This window comes from Nicrophorus vespilloides, unplaced genomic scaffold, assembly GCF_001412225.1.
Source record: "Nicrophorus vespilloides isolate i.1.1-1 unplaced genomic scaffold, Nicve_v1.0, whole genome shotgun sequence".
Classification (NCBI taxonomy): domain Eukaryota; kingdom Metazoa; phylum Arthropoda; class Insecta; order Coleoptera; family Silphidae; genus Nicrophorus; species Nicrophorus vespilloides.
The window spans coordinates 118,938-140,824 of NW_017097462.1; the positions used below are offsets into that span (position 1 = coordinate 118,938).

The window sequence follows — 21,887 nt, forward strand, 5'->3', positions numbered from 1 at the left end:
CAATGATGCTACTAGCTTAAGTTTAAACCTTAGGAGAGTAGAGGGAAATGAATGAAAATGTGGCATGATGCGACTGGTATGATTCGAATCTATGGAAAGACAAGTCGGGCATAGCAATCAAATACTAATCACTATTACTAACTTAATATAAAATAGATGAATCCATATATAAATAAATATATATTTATATATAGAATGAGAATGAGGGGGGAGAGTGGAAATGGGGTAGCAGTCTCAACTAACGGCCGAAGATTTGAATCTTATTTTTTTCTATTCAAAGTGGCGCGTTAATAAATACACATTCATTTTCATCAAACTTCTTTTTGTTTTGAGATCGTTTGCGTCGCTCGCCGAACAACCACATTCAGCACTTCAGATTCTCGCAGTGGACTCCAGTTTCCGTGCACTTGCATTCCTGGCAAGGCCCGGACAGCTCGGAAATTATCCTTCCGACCCTGTACATCCTTCCGTAGATGTTGCAACCTGCGAGTTTCAGATGTCCAACGCCGGAATCGTGCCCGTTCTGCTTTCTGAAGATATTGTCACCTAAATTCTCGCGCGTCTCCAAGAGATTATTATGATTGGCTGTGCGTATCTCCAAATTTAAGCTTGTGGTCGATGTTGTTTTCGGAGATTCTTCAGTGGTAGACGCTTCAGAGGAGAACAAATTCTCCCACAGTTTACTTAACGAAAAATATTCAGGTTCTTCAGATGCTGTCGATGTTGGTGGTGGTATTGTAGTAGATGGTGCAGAAGTTGTTGATTGTTTCAGCAAGAAATTTGACATATCTCCGATTAACAGTTGAAGGTTTGGAGCTGGCTCGGTTCTTATGACATCTCTGAAAGGGTCTTGCGCCAAGATACTATCAGCTACCGTTATGGAGTCTTGAGGCTTTGAAGTAACCTCGAGGACTACTGTTGGTGACTCTTTATCATCTGCAATACATGATGATTATAAATATATCTTAACAATTTAAAAAATATAATTTACTGCAAATTTGATGCGGACAACAGGTGGATCTATCAATTGTATTGGAATTCCTGCATCCTGATCTAGGGATCGGGCATTGAGGCTCGTGGTATACAATGCTTCCATAGTAACAGGTGCAAATCGTGCAGCTGCCTTCGGGCGTAACGACATCTCCATGCTTGATCTCTTTTCCATCGACTACACAATTATCTGCAAAAGAAAAGAGTGTAATAAAAACAAGGAACAAATAATTTTCTTAACTCACTTTCGTTTGATTTGGGTGGATTCGTGATCGCTGGTACTGGCAGAGTCGTCGCAACGTTAGTGCCAATATTTGTAGAATGATAATTGTTTTCGTAGAATCCGTCGAGTAGTGGAGGTTCTTTAGGCACGAAACCACCTGCAAAAGTGAAAGACGCGATTCAATGATTTATTGGACACTTAAAACACAATTACCACCTTCGGTCTTCGCCGGCGGCGAGAACAGATTGTTGAAGGGAAAACCGTCTTGCGAGAAGACGTTCTTACTTGTTACTTGCACCAATTTGGAATCAACTGCGTCCTCGGCCACGAAAGGAATGATCCTGCGAAATACTAATTTAGTAATAATAATCTTAGGGAAGGACAATAGTAAGTACTTTAAATTCGGCAAGGATGGTGGGAGAGTCGGCGGAACAAAATCGTAGTCAAGATCTTGATCTTTAGTTTTCGTGCTATTCGATATAACGTCGTTTTCCTTCTTGGGATTAACAGTCGCCAATTTCACCTTACTCTCCAAGACGATCGTTTCCGTGGTTGTGAAATCTTCTGTAGTTGTTTCAGTTGTTATTTCTTCAACTTTAGGAATGCAGTCTGTTGTATTCAAAACCGTGATCAATTTGGAACTGGTTTCTGAGGTTGTCACTTCTTCGGTGGTAATTTCCGTTGTTGGAACGTCCGTCGTTGTTTCATAATCGCCGGTCGTCGTTTCTTCCGTGTTCGAGTACGTTGTAGTTTCTGGACTATCAGTCGTATAAGTCGCTTCCTCTTCAAAAGTTGTAGTCTCGACTTCCGATCTGTTATCAATCCTTCTATTGATTCTGCTATCCAACAAATCCATTTCCGCTTTTATCGATTTATAATTAGTGAATTTCTTATGACGAATCGTGGTTTCGAATTGCTTGGGTTTACTGCTCGTGGACTTCTCGACTTTCGTTGGAACATAGTAGATCTCCGGAAAAACGTGTTTCTCTTCATCTGAATCCTTATGGAAGACCGGCGCTTGGGTGGCACCGAAGAATTGCCTTGTAGTGGGTCTTCTGCTGGTTTCGGCTATCACGTAATAGGGATCTCGATGCTGAGCTTCTTTCCGTAATTTCGCGTAATCTTGACTTACGATTGGAAAGTGACCGTAATTAGGTTCAGGCTGTGTTTCGATCGTCCCACCTTTAACAAATTCGTGATTAGTTTAAGATTTGCCGTGGAGGCGTATCGCACTTACTGCAGTTGTAACTGGCCGCGCAACATTCGCCCTTCTTGATGACCGGAGTGCAACCCAAGAGTGGCGGAGCGCAAGAGAGAGGTTCGCAACGGACGAAGCCTCTTAAGCAGTAACAGTTATGGCAGATGGAATAACCTATACCAAAGACTTTAGCTCCTTCTTGGTAGAAGTTACCATCAACAATGCAACCACCTAAATGAGAGTTATTAATTTTATTGTTTGAACTAATTGTTGTTTTGTTACTTTTAGTCTCGTATTCTTCGGGTGATATAGTAGTCGTGGTTGTGGTGAATAGGCTTTTCGTACAGTTGTAATGAACTGGGCAACAATCGTTCGATTCGTATGCCGGGACGCATCCATCCACTGGTAGTAAACACCTTGGCTTCACGCACCTTTGTTGACCACCCAGACAATAGCAATACTCGCATTCCGTGGAGGAATCCATTGCAGAACCAGGACCGTAAATACTGCCGTTCACCATGCAAGCTGCAAGAAGCGTTAAATAAATCGACTTCCTCAATATTTACAAGTTCCTCACCATCTTCCATATTGATTTTGCCTTGATCCAAATCCATGTCGTCCGGTTCCATGCGGCCTTCGATGCCGTTTCCAGAAGGAACATCTTCAAGACAAAACTAATGTAATGAGATTGAACGTGCAGTCGGATGTCGTTACCTGAGCATATCAATTCCGGGCAGCAGGATTTGAAGCGATGTAGCAGGATGCAGCCAGGTGGCGGAGGATTCGGAAGTCTCGGACATACCCTCAAGTAGCAGAGCAAGGCCCCACGGTTGCACGTGCAGTTCAAACACGGCTCCGTCGTCCGCACTTCGACACCCTCTTCGTGCTTTTCATTTTCGTACCAACAATCTGCAACAAAATAGAAATAATTTAAAAGTTTCGTTTTGTTTTAGACGACGCCTTTGAGTTTCTTCTTTTATTTTGCTGCCGGCTTGAATTGTACTGGTCAGTTTGTTTGTCGAGCAAATACTTGGAAAATAATGAACGCATGTAAATGTCCCCAGAGCCAAAGTAAATACGTGTCGCCAAGTGTAAGTGAAGACCTTCTGTTTCTTCTTTTTCTTCTGCATTTTAACAAGTCGTTACGAAGCCTTTTAATTTGTCTGCTGCACAGCACTTAACACGCACTTTAAACACCCATTCTACCTTTCCTTCTCTCACGAGAAGACAATCTTCTTCTCCTGGGAAGAAACCCGATCCGACGAGGATTGAGCGATTTATCGATCGGCTCCTCTTATCTTCGGCGAGCAGAAAATTAAGAAGGCAATATATCCTGCAACTCCTTTGCAATAAATTCGGAAACGTTGTTGCTGCTTGCTTTTTTTTTATATGCTATTCCTTTTCATTTGCAACCGATATAAAACAACACCCACATTTCTTTAATTCGCATCGAGATCGAAGCAACCTGAGAAGGATCACGAGATTTTATCATGCCATTAATCCAATGAGAACAGCTTGAACAAAATTCGTTACCAAGAGCAATAATTTATTAATAAAGAATTGAACATCGCATAATTCACTAATCAATAGACCTATTACTCGTTTTACACGGTACTCGATTAACACGGTTTAAATACCTATCTACCGTGTAAAACGAGTTATAAGAGTACTTACAAATTCTTTAACTGCTCACATTACAACTACGACTTAAATCTATTCGTTTTTTTTTCAACGCAAACTTTATCTGTTTCTTTTAAAATATATACCTCAATAAATCATTACATAATACCAAAACAACATCACCAACTGTTGCCGAATGCGAAAGCAGCAACAAAAACAACGAAAACGAAACTAAAGAAGAAAAAAAATAGCATTCAGGAAGTCTTGGACCATATGTCTTCAGATTCACACCATTGTAAGAAATTCGGTTCCAACCTTGGCTGGCTTAATTACACCATTTTTTTTTTCATTCCTTTCGGTCGGCGTTCCGTGCCATAAATCCAAGAACGAAAAACATAAAAACGAAGAGCAACAGCAGCAGAAGAGTAAAAACCAAAACTCCATTCACACACACACACACAGAGTGAAAGAGAGTTCAAGTTCATATTTACGACCGCTGTGGGAAGAAGATGGTATCAGTTCATTCATTTGCATTTGGAATCAATCGATGATTCCCACCTCAATTACCGGAGTTAATTAAACAGTCTAATTGATGTAATCCAATCCGCAGTTTTGTCTGTAAATTAAGAGTTTTTTTTTCGGTGACAGAATTTTAACTGTTAATCGCTTTATATTTGTGTTTATGAATTTTGTACATATTAGGACTAATTAGTGTAAGTTCAACCGGAAATTGGTCTCAACTAATTAAAACAGTTACAGATGCTGTTGAAGTTGTACCAATGTTGTAATCTAATTTAAAATTAGATAAATCAAAAATAAAATTATGTAATTTATATCATCTTTTTGTATCCAACATACTTTTTTGAAGTTCATAACATAAAATTGTTGATGCTTTGACACAAGGTGACAGCTGTCATTTTTCGACCTATTAAAAATTTGACGCAACCCATAGCTTGAGACACATAAATAAATATAATAAATTTAAAAAATCAATAGATATACATAAGTTATTTGTGAAAGTAACATTTTATTAATGAATATTTGAACTAATTTTGTTAATCAATGTATGAAAACAACTTGAAAAGTAGTAAAATAGAAATAATTAAACTACAAATAATTTATAACAACATTTAGTTTAGAATATAAAATGTTTGACACATTGACACAAGGTGACAGCTGTCATTTCATAACTCATTAAAAATTTGACACTATCCATTGATTGTTTGGTTTAGAACATAAAATGTTTGACACATTGACACAAGGTGACAGTAGTTATTTCATAACTCATTAAATATTTGACAGAATCCATTGATTGAGAAACGTTGATCTATACTATTAATTTGTATTCACATAGGACAGAACAACGTATACATTTATAATATTAACTTTCTCAAAAGATAAATAAATATAAGAAATTTAAAAAATCAATGTATATTAATGAATATTTCAATCAATTTGTTAATCAAAGTATGGAAACAACATGAAAAGTAGTAAAATAGAAATAATTAAACAACAAATAATTTATAACAACATTTGGTTTAGAACATAAAATGTTTGACACATTGACACAAGGTGACAGCTGTCATTTCTTAATTCATTTAAAATTTAACACAATCCATTGATTGAGAAATGGTGATCTATACTATTCAATTGTATTCACATAAGACAGAACAATGTGTAAATTTATAATATTAACTTTCTCAAAAGATAAATAAATATAAGAAATTTAAAAAATCTATAGATATTAATGATTATTTGAATTAATTTGTTAATCAAAGTACGAAAACAACATGAAAAGTAGTAATATAGAAACAATTAAATTACAAATAATTTACACAACATTTGGTTTAGAACAAAAAATGTTTGACGCATTGACACAAGGTGACAGCTGTCATTTCATGATCATAAAGACAAATATAAAGAAATATAAGTACTAAGTGAAATTTAAATAAATTAATGCATGTAGGTAAGTTATTTGTGAAACTGAAATTTCATTAATGCGATCAATTTATGAATCAAAGTATCAAAAAAATAAACATGAAAATTTTACAAATTTTCATTTTTGAGAAATTATGAAAGAACAAATAATGTTTAATGATATTTAGTACTATAAATCTAATGAAGATAGATTAAAAATAAATAAAAAAATAGTCTTGAATTCTCATGACAAAAATTCAATGTTTGTTGAGACATTTTGTTACAATACTGCAATTCCCTAAAAAAATACAATCATAATTTCACATGAGTTTAATAAACGTCGAAAGAATAAATAAAATGAAAAGATTAATGTCGAATTCTCAAGAGTTGAATACGTTATTACGGTTATCTCTCGCAACTAAGAAGTGTGCAAATTGTATATTTAATTGTTGTTTAGTTGCGGTATTAAAAAACGTTGGGTCATAGGTTTTAAGCATTGTGAAAACTAGAATCGCAGAAATAGCCTGAAGGTTGCGGTCCGGTTCACAAGAAATAAAAGTAAATAAAGAAATATGAATGCTTTTTACATGATTGCGAGGGTGGAGTTTCTCGTGAGCTAATGACGTTAGTCTTTAGAAGATTAGCGAAACGATTAATAGTTTTAATTACGTGGAGAATGAATGGGCAGCAGCAGGATGAATGGATGAAGGGGGTTGACCTTCGCGGACCCAGGGAACCCGAAGATCACGCTCTTCCCAAAGATGCCGAACGCATGATAAACGCCGCCGAATCGCCGATTATAACAGCTCTGCACGTTCGATGGACCTTTTCCTCAAACTAACGGTACACAATATTTTATTTTTGTTTTTATTTTTTTACACTCTTCTCCTCCATCGCATCTTAAGAAAAATAAATAAAGAATACGATAATAAAACGCAGCAGTTCACATAATATTTATTCAATGCGTTTCGGAACTTATTGTTCATGGATGTACGCTTACATTGAGTTTAATATAAAAAAAAAGAGATGTAAAGAAAACGTGAGTTATAAACGTTGGTGGTCTTAACATGTTAAATTCATTCCATCGGCTTTTATATATATATATACATGAAACATGCACGATGTAGAAGAAGCGCACTCGGACTTCTTGTTTAATCAATGCTAAGTACATCAAGAACTAATGTCACTCGGTATTAAGATCGCAGATAAATTCATATACATCCATTCGCGTTGCGCATTACGACGAGGAGACACGACATCTGGAGGGAACGAAACGAGGAGTCCTGGGATGAACAAGAACAATAAGAGATTTATGAAAGCATTACTGTAAGATATGAACTGGGGAGGATATCTTCAGATCGCGAACGTGAAACCGACCGAAAGTTTTTTTTTTGTTTCTTCTTTCTCTTATTTATTTCTTTCCACTCGCACATTACCACTCGTCTTCTTCTTGTTGTTGTTTGAAGCGCAACGTCGATGGTCGAGAAGACATGATCTATGAGAGAGGTTTCAAAAGATCGATTGATTCCGGATCAAAGTGCGCGTACGTCAAGGCGGTAACAGTAATTACATCGATCTGAATGAATTACTCGATGGACGAAATAAAGATTTATTAGCATCTACTTCTAGTAAACTGGTTTATTTATTGCTTTGAAAACCAATTAAAACAAAATCCGTTTAAATCCAACAACAACAACAAATGAACAATAACAAAAAAAAGTTTGAAACTCTGACATTTCTGAGATGTACTACATTAAACCAAGGATTTCCAACTATTTTTCCTACAAATTGAAGACAATTTTCCTACAAATTGAATACAATTTTCCTACAAATTGAATACAATTGAATACAAATAAGTTTCTAATTGTCCCCTAAATTTTGTACATTCTAATCCTGATATAAATAAATTAGTTAATTTATTACTTTGAAACAAATTAACACAAAATCCGTTAAAATTTAACAACAATAGATTTAACCAGGAGTTTCCAACCTTTTTTCTACCTTGACTAACTTGAAACATTTGTTTTGTGCTCAATCTACCACTAAATTATTATAATGAAGATTAAAACAAATCAATTTTAGAGCAAAATCCAAATAAAACAGTTTGAACTTCAACAATATTAACATTTTTCTAATAATTTTGTTTGCATATTTTTAAATAAAGAAAACATATGCTTTTTTGATTCAATCAATTTTGTTGCCATCGATTTATCATTTACCAATTAAAGAATTAAAGATTTCAATGAACAATTGCCTTTTGACAATCAACAGAGCTCTGACATTTCTGAGATATAATAAACTTTACTAAGTTTGGTATTTAGTTTCTTATTAAATTCATTTACAAGATTTATATAATTAATATCATACATTTAAACGCATTTAATGAATTAAGTTAAAATTAATTGTTTATATTTTTTTTTTGTTATTTACATTAAATAATGGAATGGTTAAGGACTAAATGCCTCAAAAAGAAATGACTAAAATTTTTATTTATTTGCACAAAAAGCTTAAGTAAAGTAAATTGTCTTGTTTATTATTATCAGAATATATTTTTGTTAGTTATTTACACTTGCAAATAAAATACTTAAGTAATAACAACAAATGAATAACAAATAAACAACAAAAAAAAAACAAACGACAAAAGTTATATTTATTTATTTAAAAAAATTTATACATTGAAATTTCAGAAGTTTCGAATTCAGTTTATTATTTCTTTTTTTTTGTAATTAATTAACAAGTTTTATTTAAGTAATACTACCAATTTAATTACACTAAAAAAACATAGATTGCTGTAGTCTTTCTGTTTTGATATAAAAATTAAGTGATCTCCATAACAACATTAACAAGAAATAAACAATAACATAAACTAATTAACAAAAGATTTGTTTCTCTGCACAAAGTTCTGAGATGTAATAGATTAAATTTTACCAAGTTTCGTATTCTTATTAAATTAATTAACAAGGTTTTATAATTACTATTACTACTAATTTATATATACTGAAAAATAATTAAGTAAAGTATTTTTCTTGTTTACAAAATTATTTTTATTTATTTACTCTTAAAAGTGAAATGCTTAAAGACTAAATGTCTCAAAGACAATTAAAACAAATTTGTTTATCTCTAATAATAACAAATAAATAATAAATAAACAAATTACAAAGCTGTGACACAATGGATTGAAATTTAGCAAGTATCGAATACAGTTTATTTCTTCGTTTTTTGTAATTAATTAACAACTTTTTTCTAATTAATTTAACCCTTTAAGTGGTTATGTCGTATATATTCGTCATGATCTCTTGTGTTGTGCAGAACTTATGACGAAATATACGCATCATGAATGTATTTGGTGTTTGTTCTTAATGATTATGTCACATAATTGTTCCTAGTAATAGAGAAGGAATGGAAAATCATAATGTAAACTTTTTTTACTAATAAATTAATAGAAATATATCAATTAAATGAAATCCGTTTAGAGATCAACCACCAAGGAGAAAAACGACAAGTTTTGTTTCTTTTCACAAAATGTTGATATTTCTGAGATGTAATATATTAAATTTGAGCAAGTTTCGCATTAATTTTATTATTTTTATTTCTTTAGTTCAATAATCAATTTAAAACTATTATTAATTGATTATTATATGTAAATATTAAATCATTTTTGTATTAATTTTCATTATACAACCTAAATTTTATAGGCAGAAAATTTCTTGTAATTATTATATAATAATTTAATAACATTTAGATTATCTAATATAACAAACAAATAATTAAGTAAAGTAAAATTTATTGTCTTTCTCTCCAAAAAATGAATGTTTCAAAACAAATTAAAAGAAAATCCGATTATCACCACAAAACTGCAACAATAAATTAACAACAAAAGTATTGTTTTTGTATAGAAAGCTCTGACATTTCTGAGATATAATTGATTGAATTTGTATGTATTTCGCGTTCTGTTTATTACTTCCTGCTTTTAGTTAATTAAAGATTATTAAATTATCTGAATAATGTTTAATACTAATTTAAATAAACCAATAAAGAAATTATTTGATTCTTTAAATTTGTTTCCTAGTTTAGTTTTAATTAAAGTAAGCTTTATTTAATTTATAAACAAAAACATAAATAATTTGCAAATACTCGTTCTACACGGTAGATAGGTTCCTAAGAAAAAAGTGTAAAACAAAACCGTGTAAATCGAGTATTGTGTAAAACGATAGATAAGTAAGTGTATATAAAAATGAAATTCTTAATTTAACTTATCAAGAATGTGTTCATTCAATAGCTGTACAGACCATCGAGAGACTAATAAAACAAAACGGTACCACTGTTACAATGTTTCAAGTTGACGATGACCACACACACGGCAAAAGCAACAGATCCAGCCAACAAGCATTCAGTTTCGCTCTCCGGAGAGCCAGAAACCAACGGATCTTCTCTTTCTCTCGACGTTTATTATAACTTCTCAAGAACACGAGATCACGTAAACCGCGCACCGCACAGCCTTTGAACCAAATATTGAAAATGAATGATAAAACAACGACTATATAGCACGACTCTATATACTTGATTGAAATACCTTCAGCCTCGAGAACTCTGTAACCTTTTCAAAACAAAGAAACCGCCAATAATCATAGATTTGCTGCAGTGCAAATGCAATTTACTACATTGTATTTTTCAAAACTTTTTTTTATACATAAAACTGATACATTTAAAGTTTTTCATTATATAAATTATTTTGTAAATATTTGAGTTGTTTTTATTTACATAAACTTTGCATGTAATTATTCAAGAAATAATTAAAATTTGTCCAAATAAAAGAAAATGCAATAATTCATTGATTTATTATGTAAATTACCAAAGCCTTCAGGGTTTAAAACAAATTACAACCTGATAAAAGGTAGTAGTGAAAATTGAATTAAACGACCTTCTTTCGATTGTTGCTCCTGAAAACAAAACGATTTCTGCACTGGTCGTTATTAGTTTATTCAATATATTCACGTTTTATTATAGTATGGAAGACAATGGAAGAAGACCAGTCATTCAGTACAATTTGCTCCATCTTTTCAGCAGATTCCTTTATCGTGGAAGACAATCGTCCCGGCTTCAAGTGGTTCCATCGATGTAGAATAATACTTTATCGCAGCGGTCGTTTATTTAATAAACTAGGCTGGATCATATAATAGATGTTCATTGAATTCCATTCGAAATCATAACTTTAACTGTTCGAAACGATGGATGAAACAACGAAGAATTTTTGACCTAAACTTGATATTTTCTAAATATTATTTTCATATCTTTTTTATAAAATTTATTAATTGTTTAAGTTTTACCATTTACTTTAATTTTTATCTCATAATTTCAATGATACTTTACAAAATACAAATTTTAATATTTCTTTATAAAATTATGACTTTTGAAAAAAAAAATGTTTTTGATAAAATTGAAAACTTTTATAAAATACGAATTTTCTTAATTCTTTATTACAATTTTGATGATTACAAAAAAGTATTTACCATTTAGTTCTGATATACTGATTAATATTTTAAATAAAAACGAAGAAATTTGTCACCAAAAATTGTATGTTTTTCTTGATTTTACTTATTTTTTTTATTACTAAAAATGTATAATTTATTGATTGATTTTCTATAATTTATATATTAAACTTTTGGAAAATACTAATTTTAACAATTCTTTATTGTAATGTTAATAATTATTAAAAGAAAAACATTTAAAATTATTCTTGAAAACTACAACTATAATATTCTGACATATTGTTAATATTTTAAATAAAAATGAAGAAATTTGTCACCTTTTAGATATAAAAAAATCTCTCTGGTTTCACCTAGTGATTTACTGAAAATTGTATGTTTTTCTTTATTTTACTCTTGATTACTAAAATTTTATAGTTTATTGATTGATTTTCTATAACTTATATAATAAACTATAGGAAAATACTAATGTTAACAATTCTTTATTGCAATGTTAAAAATTATCAGAAAAAAAAACATTTAGAATTAGTCTTGAAAACACTGCAATGTTCTGACATATCTTTAATATGTAATCTCTCTGGTTTCACCTAGTGATTTGCTGAAAATGTTATGTTTTTCTTGATTTTACTTATTGATTTTTATTATTAAAAATGTATAGTTTATTGATTAATTTTCTATAATTTATATATTAAACTATTGGAACTAACAACTATTTATTGCATTGTTGATAATTATCAAAAAAAACATTTAGAATTAGACACTACAATGTTCTAATATATTGTTAATATTATAAATAAAAATGAAGAAATTTGTCACCTTTTTGATATAAGAAGTCTTAATTTTCCAAATAAACTAGATCTTATAGCAAATAAACGCGAACTCAGAAAAAAAAATGACATCAATCCAGAATTTCACGTGATAAAACTCTGCATAACAGAAGTAGACAACTACTGATTAAAGAAATTAAAAACATCAAACATCTAAACAGAACTCATATCACAATGAAGCAATGAGTATTCACTTCGGAAAGCCACTAAATATTTAAAAAGATTGATAGCTCAAGTTTCTCCAATCAAAAAAATAGGCGGAACATAATCGTAATAATCTAGAGAAAGTTAATACAGTGGAACCTCGATTAACGAGCACCGCGAATAACGAGCTTTTCACTTAACGAGCAAAATGAATTGAAAAAAAAAATGACTCGCTTAACGAGCGACGTTTCGCATAACGAGTGAGGATGAGAAGAGAAGTCCCGGTTTGTGCACCTTTTACATCACTTTTAAAACTTGTATACACAAATTATATGTGTATTTTTGAATATGTTTCACTATACGAGTAAAAATCTGGAAATTTTGAAATGGATTAAACTCGTTAAGCGAGGTTCCACTGTATATTTGCAGAATACTTAGAACAAAGATCCTGGTTTTGATCTAATCGCTTGTTAAATTCTTAACCTTTAACTACTACGCGCCCTAAAATGTCTATTTATTACTCGCGCGGTGTATTTTATACACCACAGACGGAGTGTGATGAGTATGAATGTATTACGACAAGACAAAACGTTTTCATGATAATTTTTATAGAAATCTATTGTAACTTATGCAAGCACAAAATATTTCAGAGCCTGTGCCATTGTTTGTCCATGGTGCCAAAAAACTTCGAATGATTCTGTTTCTTATACCCAGATAACAATAACGAGCCTAAGAGTACTAGCATTTCCGTGTTTGTGACATAATATAGATGTGGTATCATTCCTTGTCCCGGGATTCAAATATCTCTGGACACTGTGGAATATCTCGTACTTATATCGTTGTGAAGTCCTAGTGGAGTTTTTAAGGAATGCTAGAATGATGTATTTTTTTACACAAGCGCGAGTACTTAAAGGTTAATATATTTAAAAAAAAAAAGCCCCATTCAGTTAAAAGTGCGTGGAAAACGGTTGAAGTTATCCAAAGATTTGAGAATAGTGATCTGAGTTTGCTAAATTCTATCAAAAGGGGCTACAAGATCCCATTAAGAAGACTATATACATCACTAAACGACTCAAGCGAATAAAGCCATGTTTGTTGAAGATTTCTTCATTTACTTATGTGTTTATTACTAAAAATGTACAAATTTATTGATTGATTTTCTATAAATCACATATAAATCTGTTAGATAAAAGTTTGATCCTTTTGGTGCTGAAAGACTGTTATATTACCATCCAAAGATGCACCTGCTCGACACAACTTACGTAACGGATTCAGATAAGCCGTACTTTCTTAAATATAATTAAGTTAATTGCATGCAGATATCGAATAAATAGCAAAAGCCATAAAATTTAATCGCTTTTTTCGCCTCGTTTTTTTTTATGAATGTAAACAGTTAGATTTTCGGGACTTTCCTTTTATTATTATTTAAACTAACCATTACAATATTATTAGACTCAATCGAAATAGCGGCGATTCAATTTCTAACTCTTTTTATTTTTTGCCTTGCATTTAAAATTTATTGTTAAAAGAACTGTAAATAACAACAGAAGAAAAAAACTGGCGATCTGAGCGGAACGTATAATAATTAAAGAAACAAATAAATAAAGTGGATTCGATTTAAATATTAAATAGACTTCCGTCCAATTACGTCTTCTACATCCATCTAGTAATCATCATACAATAATACCTCTTCCATCGTAATCTGAGGATAATTCCAGTAAGAAAACCTGTCTCTTCCAGCACGCATTAAAGAAATTGACGACCTCCAAATTAAAACTTTATCACTCTGCTCACTTAAAAGTGATTTCTTATTTTTACTTCATTTTTTTTGTAACTGAAATTACAACAATTTTAAACGAGATTACAACTTTAGAGGTCATCAGCAAACTCGTAAAAAAAACACGCGCGTTTTCATTAACTCCGTATTGATTGCTTTAGCAATTGGAAACTGTAGCTCTCAGTTTAAAGGTTGTATAAATTAATTTCTTTATAAAGAAGAAAAGTTATACAAAAAATAGTAAAGATAAATTTGCTAATATGCAATTCAATTTTGTCACGGTTTTGGTCACGCGAATCTCCGTTATGTGCATATATTTTTTACCTCAAGTCATGTTTTTTTTTATTGTTGTTGTTGTTGTTTATTTCTTCTTCAGTTTCTACAACGTTTCTTATTATTTTGCATTTTCCTATTCTGCGAAGGAACGAAGCGAATCCGTTTAATCATCGCTTTAATAATTATAGCTTCAGTTTACACGATTCTGAATCGCAGTTAAATGCTTTGCGTCTATGAAATTAATTAATATTTCCCATAACAGCATTTTCCCACAGCAATATTCCATTAGAAGTTCTTGGAAATTTGTTGTTTTTGAAATTCATATTCAATAAATTAATGCGACAAATAAAATGCAAACTTTAAATTTAATAAATTAATTAGAAATTCTTGGAAATTATTGTTAAATGAAAATTAAATTAAAGTTTTCATGTTTTCGTCTTTATCACATTCAAAATCTTATAAATATATTAATTATATTAAAACTTGATTGGTAACAATAATAAACTTGGTAATAGTGAATATATTTAAAGGATTTTTAAATTGATTAAGAGAAAAATAGGAACTTTTAAAAATAATATATATTTATAGGATTTTGTAGATTGTTAGGATTTGATTCTATTCAAAAGTCTTGGAAATTATTTAATGTAGCCATGGTAAAGGCTAATATTCCAATTGTATTAATTACGTTTTAATTAATATTTAATACTATTAGGAATACGAAATTCCAATTAAATTTTTATGTATTTTTTTCTATATATTTTTTAGATATTAAATAAAAAAAACTTAAATGTATAAAAAATTATAAACATATTAATGTTTTTTTATATCTTATTGTTTTTTTGATTGAAAAGAGATGAAGAAAATCGTTTGTTCAACATGCGATGGATGATATTTCTCTTTACCTTGCTTTTGTTAATACAAAGATACTTATACCAATATTACATATAAGTATCATTCAAGAATAGTTAGGAATGTTTATAAATTTGTTAAATTCATGAAAATGACATGTAAATGTTTTCAGAATCAAATCAATGTTTCAATAAAAATTGTAATCTTACTACGAAAGATTTGTAAGAAATATACTTGTATATTCATTATGTTATAACATAAGTATGACTAATTTTTTAAGACAGTGGTAGAATAGTAAAAAAATGGACTAGATTCCTAGGATGGACCATTGGCTTAATTTCAGTTTTAATTTGTATGTTCTTATTTTTGCACATTTTTCCAATTTTGTCACGGTTTTGGTCACGCAAATCTCCGTTATGTGCATATTTTTTTACCTAAAGTCATGTTTTTTTTATTGTTGTTGTTTATTTTACATTTTTATCTTCTGTAAAGAAACGAAGTGAATCCGTTTAATCATCGCTTTAATAATTATAGCTTCAGTTTACACGATTCTGAATTGATTTTTGCACAGTTTTCATCATTCGGTGCTTACGTTGAAGTTTCATTCATAGTTCATAATGTTTCTTCTTTAATTTCCTTTTATAAATTACATTTATTTTTTTAAATTTGTTATCGTTCTTGATCATAAAAAGATTTACCATATTTCTGTTTACCTTGCTTTCGTGGTTTTCTTCAGTTGGAACGGTTCAACTTTGTAGATAAATTTGATATTAGAATATGTGAAATATACATTTGAATAGTTTAAGTATTAAATCAATGTTTCAGTGAAAAAAATATTCTCAATATCGAAAATTCTATCAAATTTATTGATTATTACAAATATAAGAAATTTCTGATAAGAATATGCACAATGTAAAGAAATCCAATTAAATTCCATGATAAAGAAATGTTAATTATCGAAGAAACTGTAATAGATTGGATCTAAAAAATGCTTATGAAACCTAGATGTTTGTGGAATATAAAGAGTATTCATATATTACAGTGGTTTTATCCATTTGGCTGTAATTCGCATTCAAAATTGAATAAAAGCAGTTTTCACAATTTAGTGATTTTCTAGGAAACTATAATAGATTGAACAAAATCGAAGTTGCATACTAAAGCTGTCTGTTCCATCTTCTTATCCGAATTCTTATATAATTGCAAAAGTAAAGCAAATTAACTTACGTTCTTTTTTTTGTTTAATGTTAACAAAGCAGTTCGATGGACGTTGATAACGCGAAGTAGTTTACAATAAACCTTTCTTCTTAGAAAAAAAAACAAACAAGAACAAAACAAAACCAGAAGATTTTATTGTTTAAATTCGTTCTTGCATGACTTTACCAAAGAAATCTCTGGTACATTTAACACGACCTTGATGACCTCTGTTACATCATAATATTCAAATAACAGTGGCGTGATTTCTATTTAATTTTTGCCACTTAAACCATCAAACAAACACTGTCAAATTATTATAAAATCTGCATCATTGTTGATATTCTCTCGAACGTGAAGGTAACAGTAATTTAAAAAATACATTTATACAAATATAAATCTGCAAATAATAGAAAAGTAAGTATATCTAAATTATTTAATTATTAACACGAAATATTTCCATTCGAGAAATAACTACGAGTCAAATCAATTTTAATTACGTGGAATTAATTATTAATTAGAAGCAATTTAGAAGCGCTACAACTAATAACCTGTTCAAATAACGTCAATAATTGACACGCGATAATTAAAGACCAGTAATTAATTTATGAATGCAAATTTTTCATTTGGAAAGAAAAAAAATCGGATTATCGAATTTTCTCCATTATCCAAAGCTAATTAGTTTTGTAACATGTGAATTCATATGTTTTTGTGTACAAATATTTTGGATTATTGAAATTTCTTCATTATCAAAAGTAAACTAGATTTTGTAATTCAGAAGCGGTGGCAATCGCAAGTCCGAATACCGAAATACCGTCAATCAAATTCCCGACGTTCGAAATCCCGACTATATCAAAATCTTGGCAATCATAATTCTGACTATATCAAAATCCCGACTGTATTAAAATCCCGACTTTATCGAAAATGTCTACAATAACATTTTTAAATTATTCCGTAAACATTGTCAATATAGTCGGGATTTTGATACAGTCGGGATTATGTTTGTTGGGATTAGGGTTGTCGAGATTCTGATACAGTCAGAATTATGATTGCCAAGATTTTGATATACTCGAGATTTCGAACGTCGGGATTTCAATAGACGGTCTTTCGGTTGTCGGGCTTGCGTTATAGACCCGTTTACAATAAACCTTTTTATCGATATAGTCGGGATTTTGATATAGTCGGGATTTCTAACGTCGGGATTTCCATACAGTCGGGATTTCGTACGTCGGGATTTCAATAGACGGTCTTTCGCTGGTCGGGCTTGCGATATAGACCCGTTTACAATAAACCTTTTTATCGATATAGTTGGGATTTTGATATAGTCGGGATTATGTTTGTCGGGATTATGGTTCTCGAGATTATTATACAGTCGGGACTATGGTTGTCAAGATTTTGATATAGTCGGGATTATGGTTGTCAAGATTTTGAAATAGTCGGGATTATGGTTGTCAAGATTCTCATATAGTCGGGATTATGGTTGTCAAGATTTTGATATAGTCGGGACTATGGTTGTCAAGTTTCTGATATAGTCGGGATTTTAGTTGTCAAATTTTGATATAGTCGGGATTTCTAACGTCGGTATTTCCATACAGTCGGGATTTCGTACGTCGGGATTTCAATAGACGGTCTTTCGGTTGTCAGAAGCAGTTTGAGATTAAAGAAGAAAAAAAAATAAACACGCCTTCGTTGTTTGATGTAATAATTGCTATGCAATAAATCAGTTTAGATGTGAAACCGTTAAATCGACAAATTCATTAATTATTTATTAGATATTCGCCGCACCGAATTGATACAGATTTCGAATCAATATCGTGTTTTTTTTGTTTGTATTATTTAATTAAAATCGGTTACAAAAAAATAATGTTGTAAATGAATACAAATTTATTTCCAGAGGACTATAATCATAATAGTAAAGTTATCTTAAGAGCAAGTTTATGCACTAAATGAGATCTGTAATGGGTGTATAAATTTCGTCTGAAAATCGATCCGTCGTTGTCGTTTCTAACGATTTAAACGCGCCAGAGAATTTTCAATGTAGTAATTACATGCAAGTTATGCAATCATTTTTGCATAATAGAACCAGATGTAATTATCCCATCTCCGCGTGGAAATGACTTCGCGTCACGATTAATTAACCATAAGCCTCGATCGCAAGCCAATTATAATTATATGTAAATAATAATAAGTGTTCACGAATTGATTGAAAATACCTCGCATAGTGCGGGTAAACGGTTCCTCCAATATCCTGGAATGTTTGAAATCGCACTAATCGAATAACTACGTGAAAATATTTTTGTGTTTTATTTTATAATTTTGCCCAATTAAAATATAGTTTATTATGAATTTTTTAATTTTACTAGAGTAAATCCGTACTGATGAAAGTAGTACTACGTGAGGGATTGCTGTACAATATATATATTTTATTAATAGAAATAGATTGCTATTATTTTCTAAGAAGAAAGGTTTATTGTAAACGGGTCTATATCGCAAGCCCGACAACCCAAAGACCGTCTATTGAAATCCCGATGTTCAAAATCCCGACTAAATCTTGAAAACCATAATCCCGACTGTATCAGAATCTCGACAACCATAATCCTGACAAATATAATCCTGACTGTATCAAAATCCCGACTATATCGAAAATTTTTACAATAACATTTTTTAATTATTTCGGAGCGTAGTCACCATGTGCTACACTTTTATTATTAATAACAATAAATTATTATTAATTTATTTGATTTTGTTGAATTATTCATAATAAACCTTAAGATTAGGAAATACTCTGAAATACAGTTAGATTATTAATTGTTATTATTTATTATTAATAACAATTTAAAAGTTACTACGCTCCGAAATAATTTAAAAATGTTATTGTAGACATTTTCGATATAGTCGGGATTTTGATACAGTCGGGACTATGGTTGTCGGGATTTCGATACAGTTGAGATTTTGAAATAGTCGGGATTATGGTTGTCGGGATTTCGATACAGTCGGGATTTCGAAGGTCGGGATTTCGAAGGTCGGGATTTCGATGCAGTCGGGAATTTTATTGGCGGCATTTCGGTTGTCTTGCGATTGCCACCGATTGTAAACTGCTTCGCGTTATCAACGTTCATCCAACTGCTTTGTTAACATTAAACAAAAAAAGATCGTAAGTTATTTTGCTTTACTTTTGCAATTATATAAGAATTTGTGTTATATTTTCATGAATATTATATAAAAAAAAACAGAGATATATTTATTATTTTTTATACATTTAAGTTTATTTTTATTTAATATCTAAGAAATATAGAAATAATGACATAAAAATTTGATATTACTGCTAGTACTAAATATTAATTAAAACGTAATTCATATAATTGCATTTAATATTTATCAATATTTGTTTATTTTGTTTTTATAATTGTTAAAAAATAATTTTCTTCAAGTACTTTATTCAACATAATTCTTAATTCTTATATGTTAATAATTATTATTTTATTAATAGACGTTTTACAAATTTATTATATGAATAATAAAATCAAGTGTGTTTTGAAAATGACAAAGTTTCAAATAAAATCTTAACAGTCTTATATAAAATAAAATTTATACTTATCTCTCTTCTTCAAGATGACAATGTTTTATTGAAATTTTGACGATTCTAGCAGATTTCATTGATTTCTTAGTTAGATTGTTCTATATCACAAATTCAATTTTATTTGTATCATTTTTAAACTACATTTTTCAATTAAATGTTAAGTAATTAAATAAAGTTAATTAAGTGGTTTATTATTATATTTTGAACAATTGAATTACCCAAATATTGTGTATATTTAAACAAACAAAAATACAATATAGTTTCATAAGTCAAGTAGGTCTTCAAGATGACATTTTTTTGACATATTCGAGAATATGATAATTCTTACAAATATTGGATTATTTGTTGGTAAAATAAACAAAATATTTAAAATTAATTTTTAATAATGAAAATTAGTTTGTACATGAATTATTTAGAAATAACTATGTTTAACAATACTGTTTCATATAAAATGAAGTTGGTCATCAAGATGACAATTTTTGACAAATTCAAGAAAATTACATTTCTTACAAATATTGGATTATTTCTTGGTTGTTTAATATTAATTGAATTGTGTTTGTAATTAAATATAGACCAAAATTGACAAAATATTTAAAATTAATTTTCAATAATTAAAGTAAGTTTGTATGTGAATAATTTGTAAATAATTATATTTAACAATACTGTTTCAAATTAAATCAAGTAGGTTATCAAGGTGACAATTTTTTGAAACATTCGAGAAAATGACATTTCTTACAAATATTGGATTATTTTTTAGTTGTTTTATATTAATTGAATTGTGTTTGTAATCAAATATACACCAAAATTGACAAAACATTTCAAATTAATTTTCAATAATTAAATTAAGTTTGTACATGAATCATATGAAAAATACTATTTTTAAAAGTTACAGTTTAAAAATATCAAGTAGGCCTCCAATATGACAATTTTTTGACATATTCGAGAAAATGATAGTTCTTGCAAATATGACTGGATGACATTTATCAAGTTTTAAATAATTATTGAATTGTGTTTGTAATGAAATATTCACCGAAATAAAAAAATATTTAAAATTAATTTTCAATAGATAAAGTTTGTACATGAATAATTTAGAAATAACTATTTTTTACAAGTTACAGTTATGTTGCTAGTAGGTTTCAATATGGCAATTTTTTGACATATTCGAAAAACCACAATTAATTAATTTTTTTCATTCTAAACTAAATATTTAAAATAAAGTTTCAATGAATAAATAAACTTTATATAATAAACTTTATAATTATTTTTACAATACAGTTTCATATAAAATCAAGTAGGTTTTCAAGATGACATTTTCACAATTTCAAGAAAAATGTCTAAAAGATTAGTTTTTTTGTATATCAATAATAAAATTGTGTTTTTATATATACCTGCATTGACAATATCAATTCCAAAAAGCGCGTTTAAAAGCGCAAGGATAACGCACGACGCCGGCACTGACACCATCCACCGCACGCGAGGCATATTGGCGGAGGTCCGCCGAAGAACTGAACGGTTGTTCGCAGAGGCCCACCTCTTACCAGAAGACTCTTCTCTTTCCTATTCACACACACATATATTTATACACACAAATACTTACAGAGAGACCTAGAGAAAGAAGAAGCGAGAGGAAGACTCGTCCTCATCCTCATGGAAACACACTCACAATTTAAAAACACACGTACGTATGTACGTATATACACCTGGAATCCATATCATTCTTGTTCCTCTTTATTTATCAAAACTCTGTATGCATGGAAACCATAAACCATGCGATAAATCTAAGCTAATCTTCCTTCCTATCATCCAGTA

General features: G+C 30.2%; 1 protein-coding gene across 1 annotated transcript; it reads right to left on the reverse strand.

Moving 5' to 3' along the window:
* Positions 1-155: 155 nt before the first annotated feature.
* LOC108560175 (mucin-5AC) lies at positions 156-21,569 on the reverse strand. The gene is made up of 10 exons (XM_017917625.1): positions 21,467-21,569; positions 3,126-3,320; positions 2,989-3,072; positions 2,694-2,936; positions 2,451-2,642; positions 1,609-2,395; positions 1,430-1,554; positions 1,236-1,370; positions 992-1,180; positions 156-936 (listed from the first exon to the last, which is right to left on the reverse strand). Exons 1-10 carry the CDS (start codon positions 21,558-21,560, stop codon positions 365-367), a joined length of 2,616 nt encoding a protein of 871 aa, XP_017773114.1. The 5' UTR covers positions 21,561-21,569; the 3' UTR covers positions 156-364.
* Between the last annotated feature and the right edge of the window lie 318 nt (positions 21,570-21,887).

Excerpts from the sequence above, each read along its gene's own strand:
- LOC108560175 (XM_017917625.1), bottom strand. The coding sequence starts at position 21,560 with ATGCCTCGCGTGCGGTGGATGGTGTCAGTGCCGGCGTCGTGCGTTATC. Across the intron at positions 2,396-2,450 it reads CGCGGCCAGTTACAACTGCA|GTGGGACGATCGAAACACAG; the intron begins GTAAGTGCGATA and ends AATTTGTTAAAG. Across the intron at positions 1,181-1,235 it reads TCCACCCAAATCAAACGAAA|ATAATTGTGTAGTCGATGGA; the intron begins GTGAGTTAAGAA and ends TTTCTTTTGCAG.